Below are 16,537 nucleotides of genomic sequence, written 5' to 3'. Positions count from 1 at the left end.
CACCTGCTAGGGTGGCAGACAGGATGAGAGGACGCTGGGAGAGGGACCCTTGGAGGGGACCTGACCCCCATGCAGCGGAAGACTCGGTGCTCAGCTGCCCGCTCACCCCGGGCCGCAGGAGCCCACTGTCCTTTCCCCACGCCTCGGCGCGGCCCTCATCCTGTACGTTCAGCTATGGCTCCCAGTTCTCCATGCCCTGGGCCTCTGCCCCTTCCAGCGTCTTCTGGCCCCTCCTCCCCCCTCCCTCCTCCCTAGCTCTCCCTGGAGGTCAAAGAACCAACGATTGCACTGCTCTTGGATAAAGTCAGCAAACAAAAAATAATCTTCTTTATTTAACTTAACCCCTCCCTGCTCCCCCTGTCCCTGCACTGGTCCCTGGAAAAGGCACAACGGGAGAATGAAGAAATGTCTCTAAACTCAGTCCGTGGGTTACAATACGTTTGCTTTGCTTTGGCATTTGGGGGGGAAGGTCAGATGCAGTTTTGGCAATTTGGGGGGAGGTGCGTGGGTCGGTGGGTGCATACACAATGTGGGAGTTAAATTTTTTTTCTTCTTTAATGGAATTCCTTATATGACAGAAAGCGACAAGAAGAGGACACCATCCGGGTGGGACGTCAGCCTGGCAAGGCTTCTGGGCTCAGCATCCTGGGTGCGTCCCGGAGCTCCTCTCAGTGGGCTGTGCTGGGGCGGCTCCTCCGTGGGGTCCGGGAGCTCCGCTTCTGTAGCCTGCGCTTGTAGGTGGCGGCTGGGGGGAGGGAGAGGGAGCAAGCTGGGTGAACCCCGGGAAGAAAGCGGGCCAGCCCAGCCTCTCTCTGTTGCCCTTTCTCCACCGGCTCCCCTCCCTGCAGAAGCCCCAGCTAGCGAAGGCAGCCCAAGTGTTTTTCCGCCTCCTGGTTTTGCTTTCTCCTGAACCAACTTGGGCTAAGGGGCTTTGGGCTGGTGTTGAAAAGGAAAGTGGGCTGCCTGCTTTCTCCGTCCTCTCTGGAGGAAGAGGGCCGTGATAGGTGACCTTGTCCACATAAGGTGCTGACGGTGTGAGTTCAGGACCCCTGAGACAGGGCCAGCACTTTCGGACATGTGAGTGGGCTGTAACGCTGTGCCCGGTGAGGGGTGGGAGGCACGATGCTCACGGTCTGTGCAGGTGATCCGAGGCTCCTCCCACTGCCCGCTGGGCTGGCACCGGATGGTGGGCACGTGCCGCTGGACGAAGCCCTCAGTGCACTGGTACCGAACCAGGGAATTGATCTCATACCGGTCCTTCTTCTGGCCGAACGTTCTGGCGTGTTCCACCATGGGGGGCTCTCCGCAGGCCACTGAGGGGCAAACACCCTTCAGAGAGGGGCTTTGGGGGGGGTCTCTTGTGATGACCCATGTCCATGATGAGCCAGTGTGGTCCCCTCTGGCTGTGCTGAGACAGCCTGGGGCCCGAGGCACCATGACAGGGGCGTGGAGCCCGGACACCCTGCTGTGAGCCCTGGCTGCTGACCAAGGGGCATGTGCACGCACGTATGCACGCACGCGGCGCTCAGAATCTGGGAACCATCTGGGTTCCTCCATGACTTAAAGCCACAGGAAGCGAATAAAAGGAGGGTCTTCAGGGGATGAGGGAAAAAGAAAGGGAGGGAAGCAGGGAGAGGAAGGGGGCGAGAGCCAGGCAGGCCGTCTGTGACTCATTTATGAAAACCTCCTGGTGCAGAGGAAAGGGGGACCGAAACAGTCCCCAGGAGTAGACGCGCCCTTGCCATTGGCCCTGGGATGCTGATTCTGGGAGAGGCCCCCCCAGGCCAGCTCCAGCCTGCATGGTGGCAGTGAGGTGACATCAGCAGCCAGAGACAAGGTGACTCGCCTTTGCCTCGTCACATAGCAGAAACCTAAAGTCTCGATTCCTCCCACCTGGACCCCTCCCGGCCCAGTTACCTGTGCCCTTTTTACACGTGAAGGGCAGGTGGTAATTGCAGGGACCCCTCCCGGCCCGGTTACCTGTGCCCTTTTTACACGTGAAGGGCAGGTGGTAATTGCAGGGACCCCTCCCGGCCCGGTTACCTGTGCCCTTTTTACACGTGAAGGGCAGGTGGTAATTGCAGGGACCCCTCCCGGCCCGGTTACCTGTGCCCTTTTTACACGTGAAGGGCAGGTGGTAATTGCAGGGCACGTCATTCCACTCTCCCTTCTCATGCCAGATCATCACCACACAGTCCTCTCCGCTGGCGAAGAAGTTGTCGGGCTGGTTGGGGCGCCAGTTCTCATATTGCTGTGGGTAGGAGTGGGCAAGGGGTGAGGAGGGGTCAGGAGCCAGGTGACTCAGCCTGGTCCCCACTTTCTCCCCCTGTCAAGCCCCACCCTTGTCTCCTTTCTCTTCTGGCAGCAGTGCAAAGGCTGCTGGGAATCTGGTCAGGATTGTCCTGGGCACCATGGGACCCATGGGCCCTCCAAAGAGGGCTGCCTAGCTGTGGTCCTTCTCAGCGGCTCCGACAACCCACAAGTGTCACAGTCCCTGTTAAGGAGTTGATGTCATCCTCCTGTTCCATACAGGCCAGCAGGGGAAGTGCACGCAGGCAGCCTTGCTTGGGTAGGACTGGAGTGGCAGAAGCATGGCTCCCCTGCCTACTCTGCCTCCGCAGGCTGTCCCAGGCTCTGGTACAGACAAGAGTCCCCTTTCTTTTTTTTAATTTTTTCTTGTAAGTGAGAGGAGGGGACAATGAGACAGACTCCTGCATGCACCCCAACCAGGATGCACCTGGCAACCCCCATCTAGGGCCGATGCTCAAATCAACTGAGCTATGTTTAGTGCCTGAGGCTGATGTGCTTGGACCAGCCAAGCTATCCTCAGCACCAGGGGCTGACACTCGAACCAGTCGAGGCACTGGCTGTGGGAGGGGAAAGGGAGAGAAGGAGGAGAGAAACAGATGGTTGCTTCTCCTGTGTGCCCTGACCAGGAATCAAACCCAGGACGTCTGTAGGCTGGGCTGACACTCTATCTATTGAGCCACCAGCTAGGGCCAAGAGTCCCCCTTTCCTCTAGTATAACTGATTCCCTCCCCCAAGGGAAGCTTCCTAGAGTTCCTTCACTGACAGGCAGCGTGTTGCCGTCTGTCTGTGTCCTTGAGTAGACTCGAGTCTTCCGTGGGCAAAGAACCCCTCTAAAGCTTCCACATGTCTCTCCTGGTGGCTTGCCTTTATTCATTCATTCATTGCCTTCCTCATTCCCCTCCTTCCTTCAGGGTATCATTCACTCAACTTGTCCAGCCCTGGGCTGGTGTCCAAAGGCAGAAATAAATGAGACACCATCCTTTCCCCGAGTGTCCGGTCCAGCAGCTGCTCAGGGAATATGTGTAAGTGGTTTGAATGCATCTCTCTCTGAGGGGTCTTTATTTTCTTTCCAAGGGTTGCCAACCCTGCCTGACCCCTGGCAGAACTCACCAAGGGGTGTCCATCTGACCAGCGGAAGTCCCCTTCAATGGTCCTGTCATTCAGGCCGATCCACTGGTAGTTTTGAGCATTGTCTGGAGAGAGGACATGGTGTTGGGTATGGCACTGAGCCCTCTGCAGATGTCTGAGGCTTGAGCTCACAGGGGCAGAGGGGAGTGAGGGAGGCAGGATGCGGGTGGGCTCTGAGGAGTGTGCTGCCTGCTTCCGAGGTACTGACAAGGGTCTCAGCACAAGCACACCTGGAGTGCCTCTGGACCACCTCCCCAAGCTGACATGGGCTAGAGACAGCCACAGGGTTATTCCGGGGCTGACTCTGATGGACAGTGGGCTGTGTCAGGCACGGTGGGAGCCACTGGCCGCACAGACTTCGCTCGTCTGCCCTTCCCTCCCTCCCTCCCTCCCTTCCCCCCATGCTTAAAGCCTCCCTGGGTCCAAGTCTGCAGGCATCTGGCCAGTGAGGCCCTTTTCCAGCACGGCCACTCTCAGGCCCCGAAGACCCGGCTACACTCACTATTGACAAACTCCTGCTCCTCGGGGGTGACGATGCTGCTCAGGTGTGACTGCTGCTCCCGACACCGGCTCTCAGCGTCCACCCAGCTCTCGCGGTCGGGGAAGTGGCGGTAGCAGTGGCCCTGGAACTTGGTCCAACCCTCCTCACACAGCTGCTGGTCTGCAACACAGGTCAGGGGCTTGGAGGGCGGGGCTGAGGCGGACTGCAGACAGATGGCTGCTGCCCATTGCAGGGCACAGACCCCTGCATTCACCCAACCTGCAGCGCCACACCCTCACAGCATGGGCGGGGCCCAGATGCATGGAGGCTTGAGCTGGAAGCCAGGGAGGCCTGGCTCTGGTCCCAGGAACCTCGGACACATTCCCAGCCTCTGGGAAATGCCAGGGACCCTTTCTTTCCCTGATGTTGCCCCCCCCCACTCCCCCCCACCAAAGCTTTTACTATTGGTGTCTGCTCTGCAGGGCTGGCATAGCCCAGCTGGCCAAGTAATAAGACATGGGAAGGTGGGCGATGTGGAGCTTTAAGGCAAAACATGGTTCAGAGGCTCTGAGGGTCTCTAGGGAGATGGGGAATTGTGGGGAGGTTTGTGGAGGCAGCGGCAGCAGCAGCAGCAGCAGCAGGCAGAGCTGGGGACACAAAACAGAACCTGGGGTGGGGACAGAGGAGCAGAAATCAGCCTGCTCCGGGGTCCCAAGAGGACGCAGAGCTCTGAGTCCGTCCACCAGAACTGGCTCTCGGGGGACCTGGCTTTTCACTTCATTTCTGGGTGGCAGATGAGGAGAAGGGAAGAACCCCCCTCCTCACAAGCTGCCTGGGTAATGGGTCCTGCGCAGGAGCAGCCTGGGGACAGATGGAGGCAGGGGTGTGCTGCAGCTGGCCTCTTCAGGCTGGAGAGAGCCATGATGTGCGTGTCTGTCCAGCTCTGCCTTCAGTGACATCACAGTGGTGGCTTTAAATTGGCCCCGATGGGAGTACGATGCCCCAGAAACCAGCAGATGCCACATCGGGGCTCCCTCCTTCTCCTCAAGAGCCCGTTGTTAAACATTTGCCAGCACAGCAGGGGACAGAGGGCATTCCTAGACCCTATCTTCCCTCTGCCCGTGGGCCTCCCGCGTGAAGGGTGCCGCTGGGGCCCCGGGGCTGAGTGTAGGGCCGCGAGTCCCTCAGGCTGTACGGCAGCCTCCCCGGACAGTCTGCTGCGCCAGGAAGAAAGGACCAGTTCCCAGGCGAAGGAGGCTGAGGCTGAAGGCGTGCGGGCTCAGCAGGTTTGGAAGAGACACACTGGGAAAGAGTGGAGAGAGAGCAGGAGGCCAGCACCCCGAGAAGAGAGGCAGAGCAGCAGGAGGGCTGAGGAAGACGCCGCTGCCCCCCTGCAGCCACGCTGCCCAAGGTGCAGCGCCCACACCATCTCCCAGCTGGCTGCTGGGTCCGTCCTTGGGCCACCTCCGTGTCCGAGGGCAGAGCTGGGCAGGCAAAGCGGGAGGGCACAGCTGCTCTGGGCGGGGCAGGGCTGTGCGGGAAGGAAGGAGGCTCTGGGAGAAACAGCAGCTGCAATCCAGGAAGGCTGCAGGAGGAGGTGGACTCCGTGTGGTGGCAGGGGCTCAGGATTGGAGAGAGAGAAGAGACACAGCCCTGCTTAGCTGGGCGGCTCTGGGACCATCTCTGCTCCATCCAATGCAGTGCCCTGTGAGCGCCCCGCCTCCACTCCTGGGAGGTGAACGCCTCCTCTCCCAGCCTGGCGCCTGAGAGCTGTTGTCTGCATGGACCTTCCAGACCCTTCTCCCCAATGACAGACACACTGGCATCCTGGGGGGAAACTCCTTAGCACTCTCTTCTCCCACCCCAGCCGAGAGACCCCACGCAGCAATTTCTTGGGGTTTTGGGGTAAAAGTGGAGGATGACAGCCTGCGGGGAGGGAGGAGGAGGAGAACTTGGGCCTTGTTTTGCGGACGCCTAAAGTCCCTCCACCAGTCTGTGGCCTTGGCAATGCCTCCAAGCAACATGCAACCCAAAACTGCCTTCCCACATTGCTTAGGACCACAGGGAGACTTCCCATGAGTTTCAGCTGCTCGCTGGAAGTTTCTGGGATGTCCAACTTGATAGTTAATGAAAAATGGCTTTAAGTTTTAAGTGGCCCGCACAATTCCAGTTCTGTGTGGGCCTTTGCTACTAGAAACCGTCTCACCCCCCTCCCCCCATCCTGAGTTGGCATGGCCCTGAGTTCCAGGACCACAGGGCTCCCACAGTGAGGGAGCTGGGGGCTCAGCCACCCATTGGCAGAGCCTGGCCCAGGTGCAGAAGCAGAGGGGTCGGTGACGCCTAAGAGACGAACAGAATTCAGCCCCTGCCCCTTGCAACAAGGCTCTGTTCTCTCTGATCAGCCCTTTGCTTTGCAGGGGGAGGGAGAAAGGAAGTGTGTGCCAGAGTGATATTGATGTGGCAGCTGTCATGGCGGTGATGAGGACAAGGTGACGTGCAGCAGTCCCTGCTCATGCATGAGTGGAGCATGCTGGTGACATGGGAGTTCTCAGGCAGACAAACCATAGCTCTGGCCAGGGAAGAAGAGGAAGGCAGCTAGGCCGGCATGGCACAGTGGTTCCTAAAGCAATGGAGGAGTCACCAAAGTCCCATGGGCAATGAGGCAGCAGACGTATGCCCATGACCATGCGAGGAGAGGAGGATCGTGGCTGTCATCCAGAATGAGAACGATTACTCCCGCCCACAGCCCCCTTCAAGACTAACACAGGAATCAGCTCTGTCCTCTTAGTCTGATGCGTGCACCAGCCTCAACGGTGGCATCAGCAGGTCTGGAAGCCCTGGAGAAGGTTAGCGTTCAGTCCCCCAGAGCCCCACATGGCCTGCATGTCTCCCGTCGTCAGCTCAGCCAATGCCCCAGAGGTGGGTTTTCACGGGGAACCAAGAGAAGGAGCGGGGAGTGAGTGGGGCAGACTTCTCACTGTGGCTCCTGAACTGGCTGTCGTTAGAAGGGAAGGGTGAGGGGGTGGGGGGGGTGCAGCAGTTAGTAACATTAGCTGAAGCCGAGACGGCCGTACCGATCTCACACAGGTCCCCTCGGTAGCTGGGAAGGCATAAGCATGTGAAAGAGTCGATGGCGTCCACGCAGGTGGCTCCATTCAGACAAGGGCTTGAGAGGCACTCATCAATGTCTGCAAGAAACCAAGGGGCCACCATTAGGACGCCCGCTGGCAACTCCAGCTTTGCAAGCACTGTAGCCTCATGGGTGGGTGGCCAGCCCTGCGGCTCTCCAGAGCCCTGGTAGGGGTGGCTGGCTTTACTAAGAACTGTTGCTACTGCTGCTGCCGCTGCTGCCGCCATCTTGGAGTGCTGAGCCAAAGGTCCAACAAGGGTTCTCTTGGTCATGTGTGGTTCTTGATTGGCAAGCTGAGCATTGAAGCCTGGTTTCCCAGTGGGTGAAGAGATTTGGTGCTTCTAAAGCCCAATGTCTATTGGGGACAGCGAGCACAGAGTTCCTTCAAGATGCCTTTTCTTGTGACTATTTCAAGACACAATAGGGTCTGAACTGGTTCAACATGGCAGTGAGCAAGGGTACTGGAAGTCGAGTTCTTAAAGGTTGGTTAGAGTTCTTTCTTTTCCTCACAGTTGTGAACTAAGGGAAGAGGACAAGACCATATGGTACTATAGCTCATAAAAATTTTGGGGTTGCAGACACCATTCTTGTAAGATTCTAGGGTATCTTGTAAAGATGAAGCCAGTATTATTCTCTTGGGGAGAGGGGGTAACAGAAATCCAGCCCAACATTTCTCCATGCAATCTCCTTTGAGTTTGTGGACCCAGAACACAGACAACTTCAGTGAGTCAAAACTTCTAGAGGGTCTCCGTCCTGGCTGGTGGGGAGACTAGCGTTTGAAGCGGTGAGGTACGTAGTAAGTGGCCGCCTGCCAACACCAGCCTGGGGCACAGGCGGGTCCCCATCAGCCTCGTCTTCCCAGGCACTTTCTTCCCTTCCACTCTTTTGGCCCAACATGTTGTTTCTGATCCAATTTCTTTGCAGGGCTGAATGGGTAAGTTATTGGCCGTTGTCAATTTTCCTCCATTGGCCCAAGTGAGACCCAAATTTCCTAATCTGGTCTTTTTGCATCTTACTGAGAAGCAGAGAACTTCATGTTTGTATTCCAAAGGCTCCTGCAAGTTTCTTTTTCTTTCTTTCTTTATTATATATTTTTTGAGCTACTTTCCTGAGAACATAGTACAAAGTATTGTGAAGCAATTTTCCCCAGGAGATCAATCAAATCTGCAATGAATGGGTTACACTGGCTCATGAAGCATTCTGATATGTGACTCAGCCTTGGTACGTGCACCTGTGTTTATACAACTTTCAGGACCCCGTGCGTCCAGGGATGGTTTCTATATGAGCACGGACTATGTTCCAGGACATAGTTCTCGCCTCTCACGAGAGCAGACGATACCTTAAAGTCAGTCTTCTGATTAGAAGGCAGAAGTGCTTTTTTCTGAGTCCTTTTCACCGCTGCTGAGTAGACATTTTCCAGACCAGAGCTGGGTTTGTGCAATGGGTAGCCAGGAAATCTCAAGTCCTCCGGCCTCTTTCTCTTTCTCTTTCTCTCTCTTTCCACGAAGCTCTTAGCTTCATCTCAGGGAGTGCACACCACGGACGAGAAACCAACAGTTCCAAGCAAACCCAAAATGCACGAGGAACTGACTGAAATCTCAGCATGCACTTGGATTCCGAGCAGCAGCAGTAGCAGCAATAGGTGAGGCTGGTGGGCCGGGCGGAAGCTGCGGGCAGCTCTCCTGCTTCAGAAAAGCTCCTGTTGTCTTTTGTCCATTAGCGTCATTATGGGAGATGGGAAGCACTGGGCAAGGGGGGATTAAGCAAACGTAGGCGCTAAAGCAGTTGTAGAGAGCGGGGGACAGGAGTGGCCCGTGGGGAGGAGAGCCAGCCGCTGGGCAGCCTGTGTAGGAGAGGGCAGGAGAGGCAGAGGCCCCGAGGCAGGCCGGGTGGCTTCCAGGTGTCCCCGTGGCTTACTTCGTATCTCCCACCCCAGGCGGCCCAAGGCCCAGGGAGCAGTGTTGTTTTGCCTTCTGTGTTTGGCCAGGGCACAAGATTTGAGAAGGTAGCAGGGACTGAAACTCAAGGAACCATTCCCGGGCTCAGAAGCAGTTTGGTGTAGGGCCCTGGATTCACAGGTGAGGAGTGGAGGGAGGGCCACAATCCCGAAGACCAGGGAGCCTGTGGGGGCCACAGGGCCGTTTAGAGCAGCTGAGAGCACCTCCAGCAGCAGGAAGAAGGCTGAGGGTCCCGTGTGGGGCTTCCGCATTGGCCACTCTGGCCTGCACTGTCACTTCTTTCTGTGATAGACATGACAGTGCTCATCCTCTGGAACCATGAGGAGTAGGGGCGGGCCCTCCTGTGAGTGACACAGAGTGGGGGTCCCCAGACAAGGTGCTGGCAGGTGGAGGATGGGAAGAGCTGTGAGCAATGGGCAGACTACATGAGGGAAGAGAGGGAAGAGAGGGAAGAGAGAGAAGCAGTATCTCTCAGGAATCTTCCCTGAGCCAGATGCTATGTGTCATACACACATCATCCCCCTGCCAGCCTTATGGCATGAGTGTCACTGTGCCATCTTATAAGTAAGGGAAGAAGTGAAGTGATCAAACTGTCCAGGAAGAAATCGTGAGAAAGAAAGCTTTTTGAAATATATAATTAGAGAAAGGCTGTCCTTACACTAGATTAGTTAAGGTCCATTGTCACCTATTTCTAGTTTCAGAAGTTCTGGGACAAGAGCTGTGACATCTGATGCCAGGGTCATCCTTTCGCTTCAAGTATCAGGTTGGGGAAGGGGTTGCTTCGGTTGGAGAGGTGTCAGAAGATACTAAGAGCCCTGGCCAGTTGGCTCAGTGGTAGAGTGTTGGCCCGGCGTATGGACAACTTGGGTTCGATTCCCGTTCAGGGCACACAGGAGAAACAACCATCTGCTTCTCCACCCCTCCCCCATCCCTTCTCTCTCTCCATCTCTCCCTTCCCCTCCTGCAGCCGTGGCTCAGTTGGAGCAAGTTGGCCCTGGGTGCTGAGGATGGTTCCATGGCCTCACCTCAGGTGCTGAAATAGCTCAGCTGCTGAGCAATGGAACAGCGGCCCCAGATGGGCAGAGAATCACCCTGTAGGGGGCATGCCGGGTGGATCCTGGTCAGGGCACATGCGGGAGTCTGCCTTTCTGCCTCCCTGTTTCTTAGTTAAGAAAAAAAAAAGAAGATACTAAGAGAGGGCAAGGGGGTTCAGGTCCTGGTGGCTGCCCCAGTCCCGTATATCCTGCTAGGCTCTGGGTCTGTTCCTCGCTGACCCAGGCTGAGCTGACCGACTGAGCTGAGCTCCATAAACACCTGGGGCTCCCCACTCGCACTCTCCAATGGAAAAAGTGTACGCAGACCTGGTATGGTGTCCACCAGGGGCGCCACTCGTGGGACAAACAGAGCCATTCCCACTGCGGACTGAGGACTCCGGCCCCACTTGCTGGGAAGCACAGCCAGAGTCTCCCTGAATGTTCTTCAGCTGTGCCCCTCCCAGGAGGGAGACAGACCTCCATCCTCCCATCAGGGTCAATGATGGATGGGGTACAGCTACAGTCCCTGGGGTCACAATGGCCCAGTGGAAAGACTGTCCCCTTGGCGTGAAGGTCAGGAGCTTCTTAGGAAAGCACATCCTGTCTCTGGCCGTGAGGGCCCACAGTGTCCTCAACCACGGACTCCACACAGGGGCAGGGTCCACCCTGGTGCCTGTGTACATATGTCACAAGGTGTAAATCTTCATATACAGTAATATATACATACATAAACACAGAGGTCTTCTTTGTGTGTGATGTCGGGACTGTCAGAGAGCACAGCTGCCTGGCGCCCTCGGCCTCCTAGGGGCTGTTTTCCTCCTGGAGACTCATGGCTCTCATTTTGCCTGTGAGGGTCTTGTCTTTTATGAAAGACCCTGGTCTCTGATTCCTGACTCTACACAGAGGCTGGGGTGAGGGCGTGGGGCAGCGCAGAGCTAACCCAAGGCCATGGACTGGGAGGCACCCAGGGGTTTCTTCCTTCAGGGATGGCGATGCTGACAAGATGGAACGCCCTCGTGGCCACAGGTCTCGAAGCGTTCAGGGAATGACAGGCAGATTCTAATCATCATGTTTGGAGGGCCCTCCAGTCAGAGGATTCCCCCAGGACCCTCACCACCTGCCCCACAAGCTAATTGACCCCTGGCTAAGGACAAAGTGAGGTCCCCCAAGTGGTATGTACTCAGGAGCAGGGTGCTGCTGGGTCACGCCTGACCTGCAGCTATGAATTCTGGAGCTTGGTGACAAGCACAGTCTGTGTCATTTCCTTCAGGGCAAGAAAGGGACCCAAACCTCACCCAGACCCAAGCATGTAGGGGAACTTCCCAAAGAGGCTTGCTCTCAACAGTGCCCAACGGCCCTCCTGAGCGTCCTCACCAGGGCCTGTGGAGCGGGACTGGCTATACCCAACACACACTCTCACTCAACATGCCTTTAAGTGTCAAGTTTGATCTCCAAAATTCAAGCACATTTTGCATTCCGCTCCTAAAACAACCATCAGCTTAACAACACACTACTTGGTAAGTTTCATTACTTAGCTTGACTTCTTTCTCTTAAACTCACATGCAGAAGGGCCGCCCTAGAAAAATGTACCCTTTGTGGCTTCTACCCTCCTCCAGGTCCCTGTGCCTCTCTCCTTCCCACTCTGAGAAGCCTGAGCCTCAGGTGACCTTGGCTACATCCTCCTGCCTGCAGCCCCCTGTGGGGGATGGAGCACCCTCCCTCCCGCCTGCATACCCACCCGATCCACCCGATGAGGTCTTACCTATGTCACAGTGCTCGCCAGTGTGGCCAGGGGGGCACAGGCATATGATGTGTCCCTCTGTCTGCTGGCAGGTCCCAGCGCCACAGGGATCCTCGGCAAGGGACCTGGTGGGGACTGCCACCCCTGGGGAGAGGCTGAGCCTCCAGAAGCTAGCCGCCTGGGATGTGGCACAGCCTCTGAGACCTCGAGGTCAGGGCACGAGGTCCCCCGAGCTCACAAGGCTGACTTCGGCTCAGCATGTTTCTGGGGACCCTCCTGGACGCCAGGCCCTAGCATCTGGGGGCTGGGCTCTGTGACTAGGAAAGGTCTCTCAGGACACAGGGACGTACGTGCAAGGGACCCCAGAGCAGAAGTGGAGGAGAGCCAGCTCCTGGTGCCCAGTGCTGGGATGGTGTTGTGGGGAGACAATCACCACAGTACAGGGGAGTCACTTGTACCAGGGTAGGGACGGGGAATGTGGGGTCTAGAGCCAGGACTCAGCCAAAGTGACGCCTCATCATTCCTTAAACTGTGCTGGCTTGAACCCTGCCCAAAGTTAATATTTGGGCACAGATGTTACCAGTAGCTTTATTCTCTCATCTCATAGTCAGTCCATGGGACGGAGGCAGGAGCGCAGTTTCTAGCACTATGTAAGTAGTCATCCTTCCCTCTCCCTGTGCCAACACCAGATAATTTTCATACATCAACGTTCCTGTGATCTAACTTCACTCTAATGGTAGCAATTACTAATCTTTATGAATATGTACTGAGTGCAAAGTATGATGCTAAGTGCTTGCTTTATGTGTATTTACATGCTCTTTAATCTTCCTCGGTATTGTTTCCACTTTACAGATGAGGATCAGAGAGGTTAAGAAACTTGCCTGAGGCTGCACAGCTAATCTATTGGGGAGCTCAGAAGCTTGAATCTATACTGTTTCCTGCTACATTACCATGTGAACTACCCAAATACATTTAAAGGAAAAAAAAATCCCAACAATACCTGTAGTGGTTGCCTCTGATTCTTCTCTCCCTTCCAGAGAAGTTGGGATGGAAGTGTCTGTCAGGAAGATGGCTGTTTCGGCTGTTTGAGTCTCTTCTCCTGAGTGCAAGGGGCTTGAGGACTCGATTTCTAGGTGCGCCTCTGCAGGGCGCTGGGTCTCCTGGGTCCATTCAAACTCTGGGGCACTGGTGCCGATGACAACATCCAGACCTGAGGCGTGACCCGACAGGTCTTCGCTGATTTCAGTCCTGTCTCCAGAAGCCATGGGAGTGGCTGAAGCCCAGCCAGATGTCTCTGTGCCCACGTCAGAGGTGGTGGTCAACTCTCCACTCACTCCCAGTGGGGTCAAGCCCTCTGTGGGTCCTTCCTGAAAGGCTGACGTGCTGCCGCTCACCCCCAGGTCCGAGGCTCCCTCAAGACCAGCTTCGTGGAAGGCAGAGGTGGTCCCACTCAGATCAGGGGACCCTGAAGCTCCTCCACTGGCCTCAGGAGCTGCAGACACCCCCATCCTAGTCTCAGGATAGGCAGATGTTTCACTACTGGATTCTGGGGCTGATGACGCTTCTAGTCCAGACTCGGGAAACCGTGGTGTAGCTCCACTAATGTCCCCCGAGGCAGAGGCTTCACCACTGGACTCAAAAATCTGGGGCATGTGTGTCAAAGGGGGCCTCTGGCCAAGTTCCTGGGAAACAGTTGGTTCAGTAACACCCTCTATAAATTCAGAAGTGATCAAAGTAACTTCTGGAAGTCCTGAGGCCTCCCCACTGGTGCTCGTGGCTGCAGAAGACTCCACACTTACATCAATGGCGCCAGGAAAGTCCCCACTAAAATAGGGAGTACTCGATGGCTCTCCACTGGGCTCGATCAGCCCGGACTGCAGCCCACTGAGGTCTGAAAACCCCGAACGTTCCCCAGACATGTCTGGTGCTCCAGAATGAGCGCCACTGAGTTCCAAAATGCCCGAAGGCCCTTCTCCCGCTTCTTGGGCTGTAGGAGGCTGGGTTACAGATTCCAGCAAAGTTCTGTCTAGTAGAGAGACAGTGGGGAGTCCCGATGAAAGCCCACTGCTGTCGTACGCTCCCGAGGGCCAGCTGCTCCCAGTCTGGTCTCCAGAGGCTTCTCCACTGGCCTCGGCTACTCCACTCGGTAGGCCACTGAATTCTGGAGGCTGGGATGTAAACCCACTGGAGTCAAAGCCTCCAGAAGATTTTCCACTGACATCCACTGTCCCAGATGTGCCCGAGAGATCTGTCGTTTCCCCAGAAGGGAGACCACTAAGTTCCACGGACCCTAAACCTTCTTCTTCTATAAATGTGGTTGGCGTCACTTCAACCAAATCGGTGTCCACAAATGTAATGCCAGAAGATTCACCGCTGCCACTCACAGCACCAGAAGCCAGGTCAGGCATTCCAGATGTGGTCCCACTGAACCCTGGCAACCCTGATGGCTGCCCACTGAGATCATGGACCCCAGATGTTTCTCCACTCAGGTCGGTTATGCCAAATGGTGGACCGCTGCCAAAAAGACCTCCAGAAGCTTCTCCGCTGACATCTGGTTGTCTGGACAGTCCACTAAGCTCGGTCACTCCAGATGTTTCCCCTGGAAACCCTGATGGCTGCCCACTGACTTCGAAAAGCCCAGATGTTCCCCCACTGATGTCAGGAAACCCAGATGGCTGTCCACTGACACCAAAGAGTCCAGATGTTTCCCCACTGATTTCAGGAGATCCGGATGCCTGGCCACTGAGTTCAGCTCCTGAAGGGAGTCCACTAGCTCCCCCACTAATGTCCAGCTCGCCGATGGGCAGCCCAGATAGTTCTCCAGCACCACTAATACCAATGGTTCCCCTCCCTTCCAGTTCCCTTTCAGTGGCGGCTGTGACCACTTCCACCAACGTGGTATCCACTAGGGAGATAGTGGGAAACCCAGTTGGAAGCCCACTAGAGTCAGGCAGGCCAGAGAACGGGCCACTCCCAAGGTCCACTCCAGAATACTCACCACTAAAGCCGGAGGGAAGGCCACTTGCTTCTGGAGGTTGCCCACTCCCTGGAGTTCCAGAAGGTATTCTGCCCAAGTCCAAAGTTCCAGAAGCTGACTCAGTCAAGTCTTCTTTACCAGAAGGCAACCCACTGAGGTCTTCAGCTCCAGAACCAAAGGTCTCTAGACCTCCTCCAGAAGGAAATCCACTGAGGTCCTCTTCTCCAGAGGTGGGGGTTTCCAGATGACCCTCTCCTCCGGAAGGAAGTCCACTGAGGTCCTCTACTCCAGAGGCGGGGGTTTCCAGATGACCCTCTCCTCCGGAAGGAAGTCCACTGAGGTCCTCTACTCCAGAAGTAGGGGTTTCCAGATGACCCTCTCTTCCGGAAGGAAGTCCACTGAGGTCCTCTATTCCAGAGGCGGGGGTTTCCAGATGACCCTCTCCTCCGGAAGGAAATCCACTGAGGTCCTCTACTCCAGAGGTGGGGGTTTCCAGATGACCCTCTCCTCCGGAAGGAAGTCCACTGAGGTCCTCTACTCCAGAGGGCGGGGTTTCCGGATGACCCTCTCCTCCAGAAAGAAGTCCACTGAGGTCCTCTACTCCAGAGCCTGGGGTTTCCAGATGACCCTCTCCTCCGGAAGGAAGTCCACTGAGGTCCTCTATTCCAGAGGTGGGGGTTTCCAGATGACCCTCTCCTCCGGAAGGAAATCCACTGAGGTCCTCTACTCCAGAGGCGGGAGTTTCCAGATGACCCTCTCCTCCGGAAGGAAATCCACTGAGGTCCTCTTCTCCAGAGGTGGGCGTTTCCAGATGACCCTCTCCTCCGGAAGGAAGTCCACTGAGGTCCTCTACTCCAGAGGCGGGGGTTTCCAGATGACCCTCTCCTCCAGAAGGAAGTCCACTGAGGTCCTCTACTCCAGAGGCGGGGGTTTCCAGATGACCCTCTCCTCCAGAAGGAAGTCCACTGAGGTCCTCTACTCCAGAGGCAGGGGTTTCCGGATGACCTTCTCCTCCGGAAGGAAGTCCACTGAGGTCATCTACTCCAGAGGTGGGGGTTTCCGGATGACCCTCTCCTCCGGAAGGAAGTCCACTGAGGTCCTCTACTCCAGAGGTGGGGGTTTCCAGATGACCCTCTCCTCCGGATGGAAGTCCACTGAGATCGCCTACTCCAGAGGCAGAGCCTTCTAGGCCCTCACCACTAGAGGGCAGCCCACCAACTTCAGAAGTGTGGGACCACGTAATGTTATCTTCATCCCCAGAGGCCAGTCCACCCTCCACAGGCAGGCCTGAGCCCACAGGCGAGGTGACACCACTGGAATCAAAGTCTTCCGAGGGCGGTCCACTTGTACTTCCCCCCGAGGGCTGCCCACTGGTGTCTGGGTGTCCCGAAGCTTCTCCACTGCCTGTGAAGTCACCGCTGACTTCAGGTAGCCCCGATGCCTCCCCAGAGCCTGGAAGCTCCATCCCACTGGGCACTGGGGGTGGAGGTGTGGACAGCTCTTCGGAGGGCAATGGCATCTCTGAGGGGAATGGCATCTCCGAGGGGAATGGCTCTTCTGAGGGGGATGGCCTCTCTGAGGCTGAGGGCACTTCTGTTGCAGAAGGGCCTTCTGTGCTCTCTGTTGCTGTGCTAGTGGGAGGCCACGTAGGAGGGACCCCTGGAGGAAAAAGGAAGAAAGACAAGGTGTACATTTAGTAATTTAGCCCCATTTTATGACCATGTGGAGGAAGCTGAATTCCATTCCCTTTACAGTAAAATGTTTCTCTTGAGAGCTCA

At 56.3% G+C, this 16,537-nt stretch overlaps 1 protein-coding gene across 1 annotated transcript in view; it reads right to left on the bottom strand.

The window, feature by feature from the left end:
- Positions 1-6: 6 nt before the first annotated feature.
- Positions 7-16,537, bottom strand: part of ACAN (aggrecan) — a 55,771-nt gene continuing 39,240 nt past the window's right edge. The window contains exons 12-18 of the mRNA XM_066240055.1: positions 12,783-16,418; positions 6,994-7,107; positions 3,941-4,099; positions 3,421-3,503; positions 2,107-2,251; positions 1,131-1,313; positions 7-745 (exon numbers count right to left, since the gene is read on the bottom strand). Coding sequence (XP_066096152.1) covers positions 669-745; positions 1,131-1,313; positions 2,107-2,251; positions 3,421-3,503; positions 3,941-4,099; positions 6,994-7,107; positions 12,783-16,418 — 4,397 coding nt within the window. The 3' untranslated portion in view covers positions 7-668. The remainder of the gene's footprint in view (positions 746-1,130; positions 1,314-2,106; positions 2,252-3,420; positions 3,504-3,940; positions 4,100-6,993; positions 7,108-12,782; positions 16,419-16,537) is intronic.

This window comes from Saccopteryx bilineata, chromosome 7 (genome assembly GCF_036850765.1).
Source record: "Saccopteryx bilineata isolate mSacBil1 chromosome 7, mSacBil1_pri_phased_curated, whole genome shotgun sequence".
NCBI classification, from domain to species: Eukaryota; Metazoa; Chordata; class Mammalia; order Chiroptera; family Emballonuridae; genus Saccopteryx; species Saccopteryx bilineata.
The sequence above is the reverse complement of the archived record's forward strand: the minus strand, read 5'-3'. Positions and strand labels throughout refer to the sequence as shown.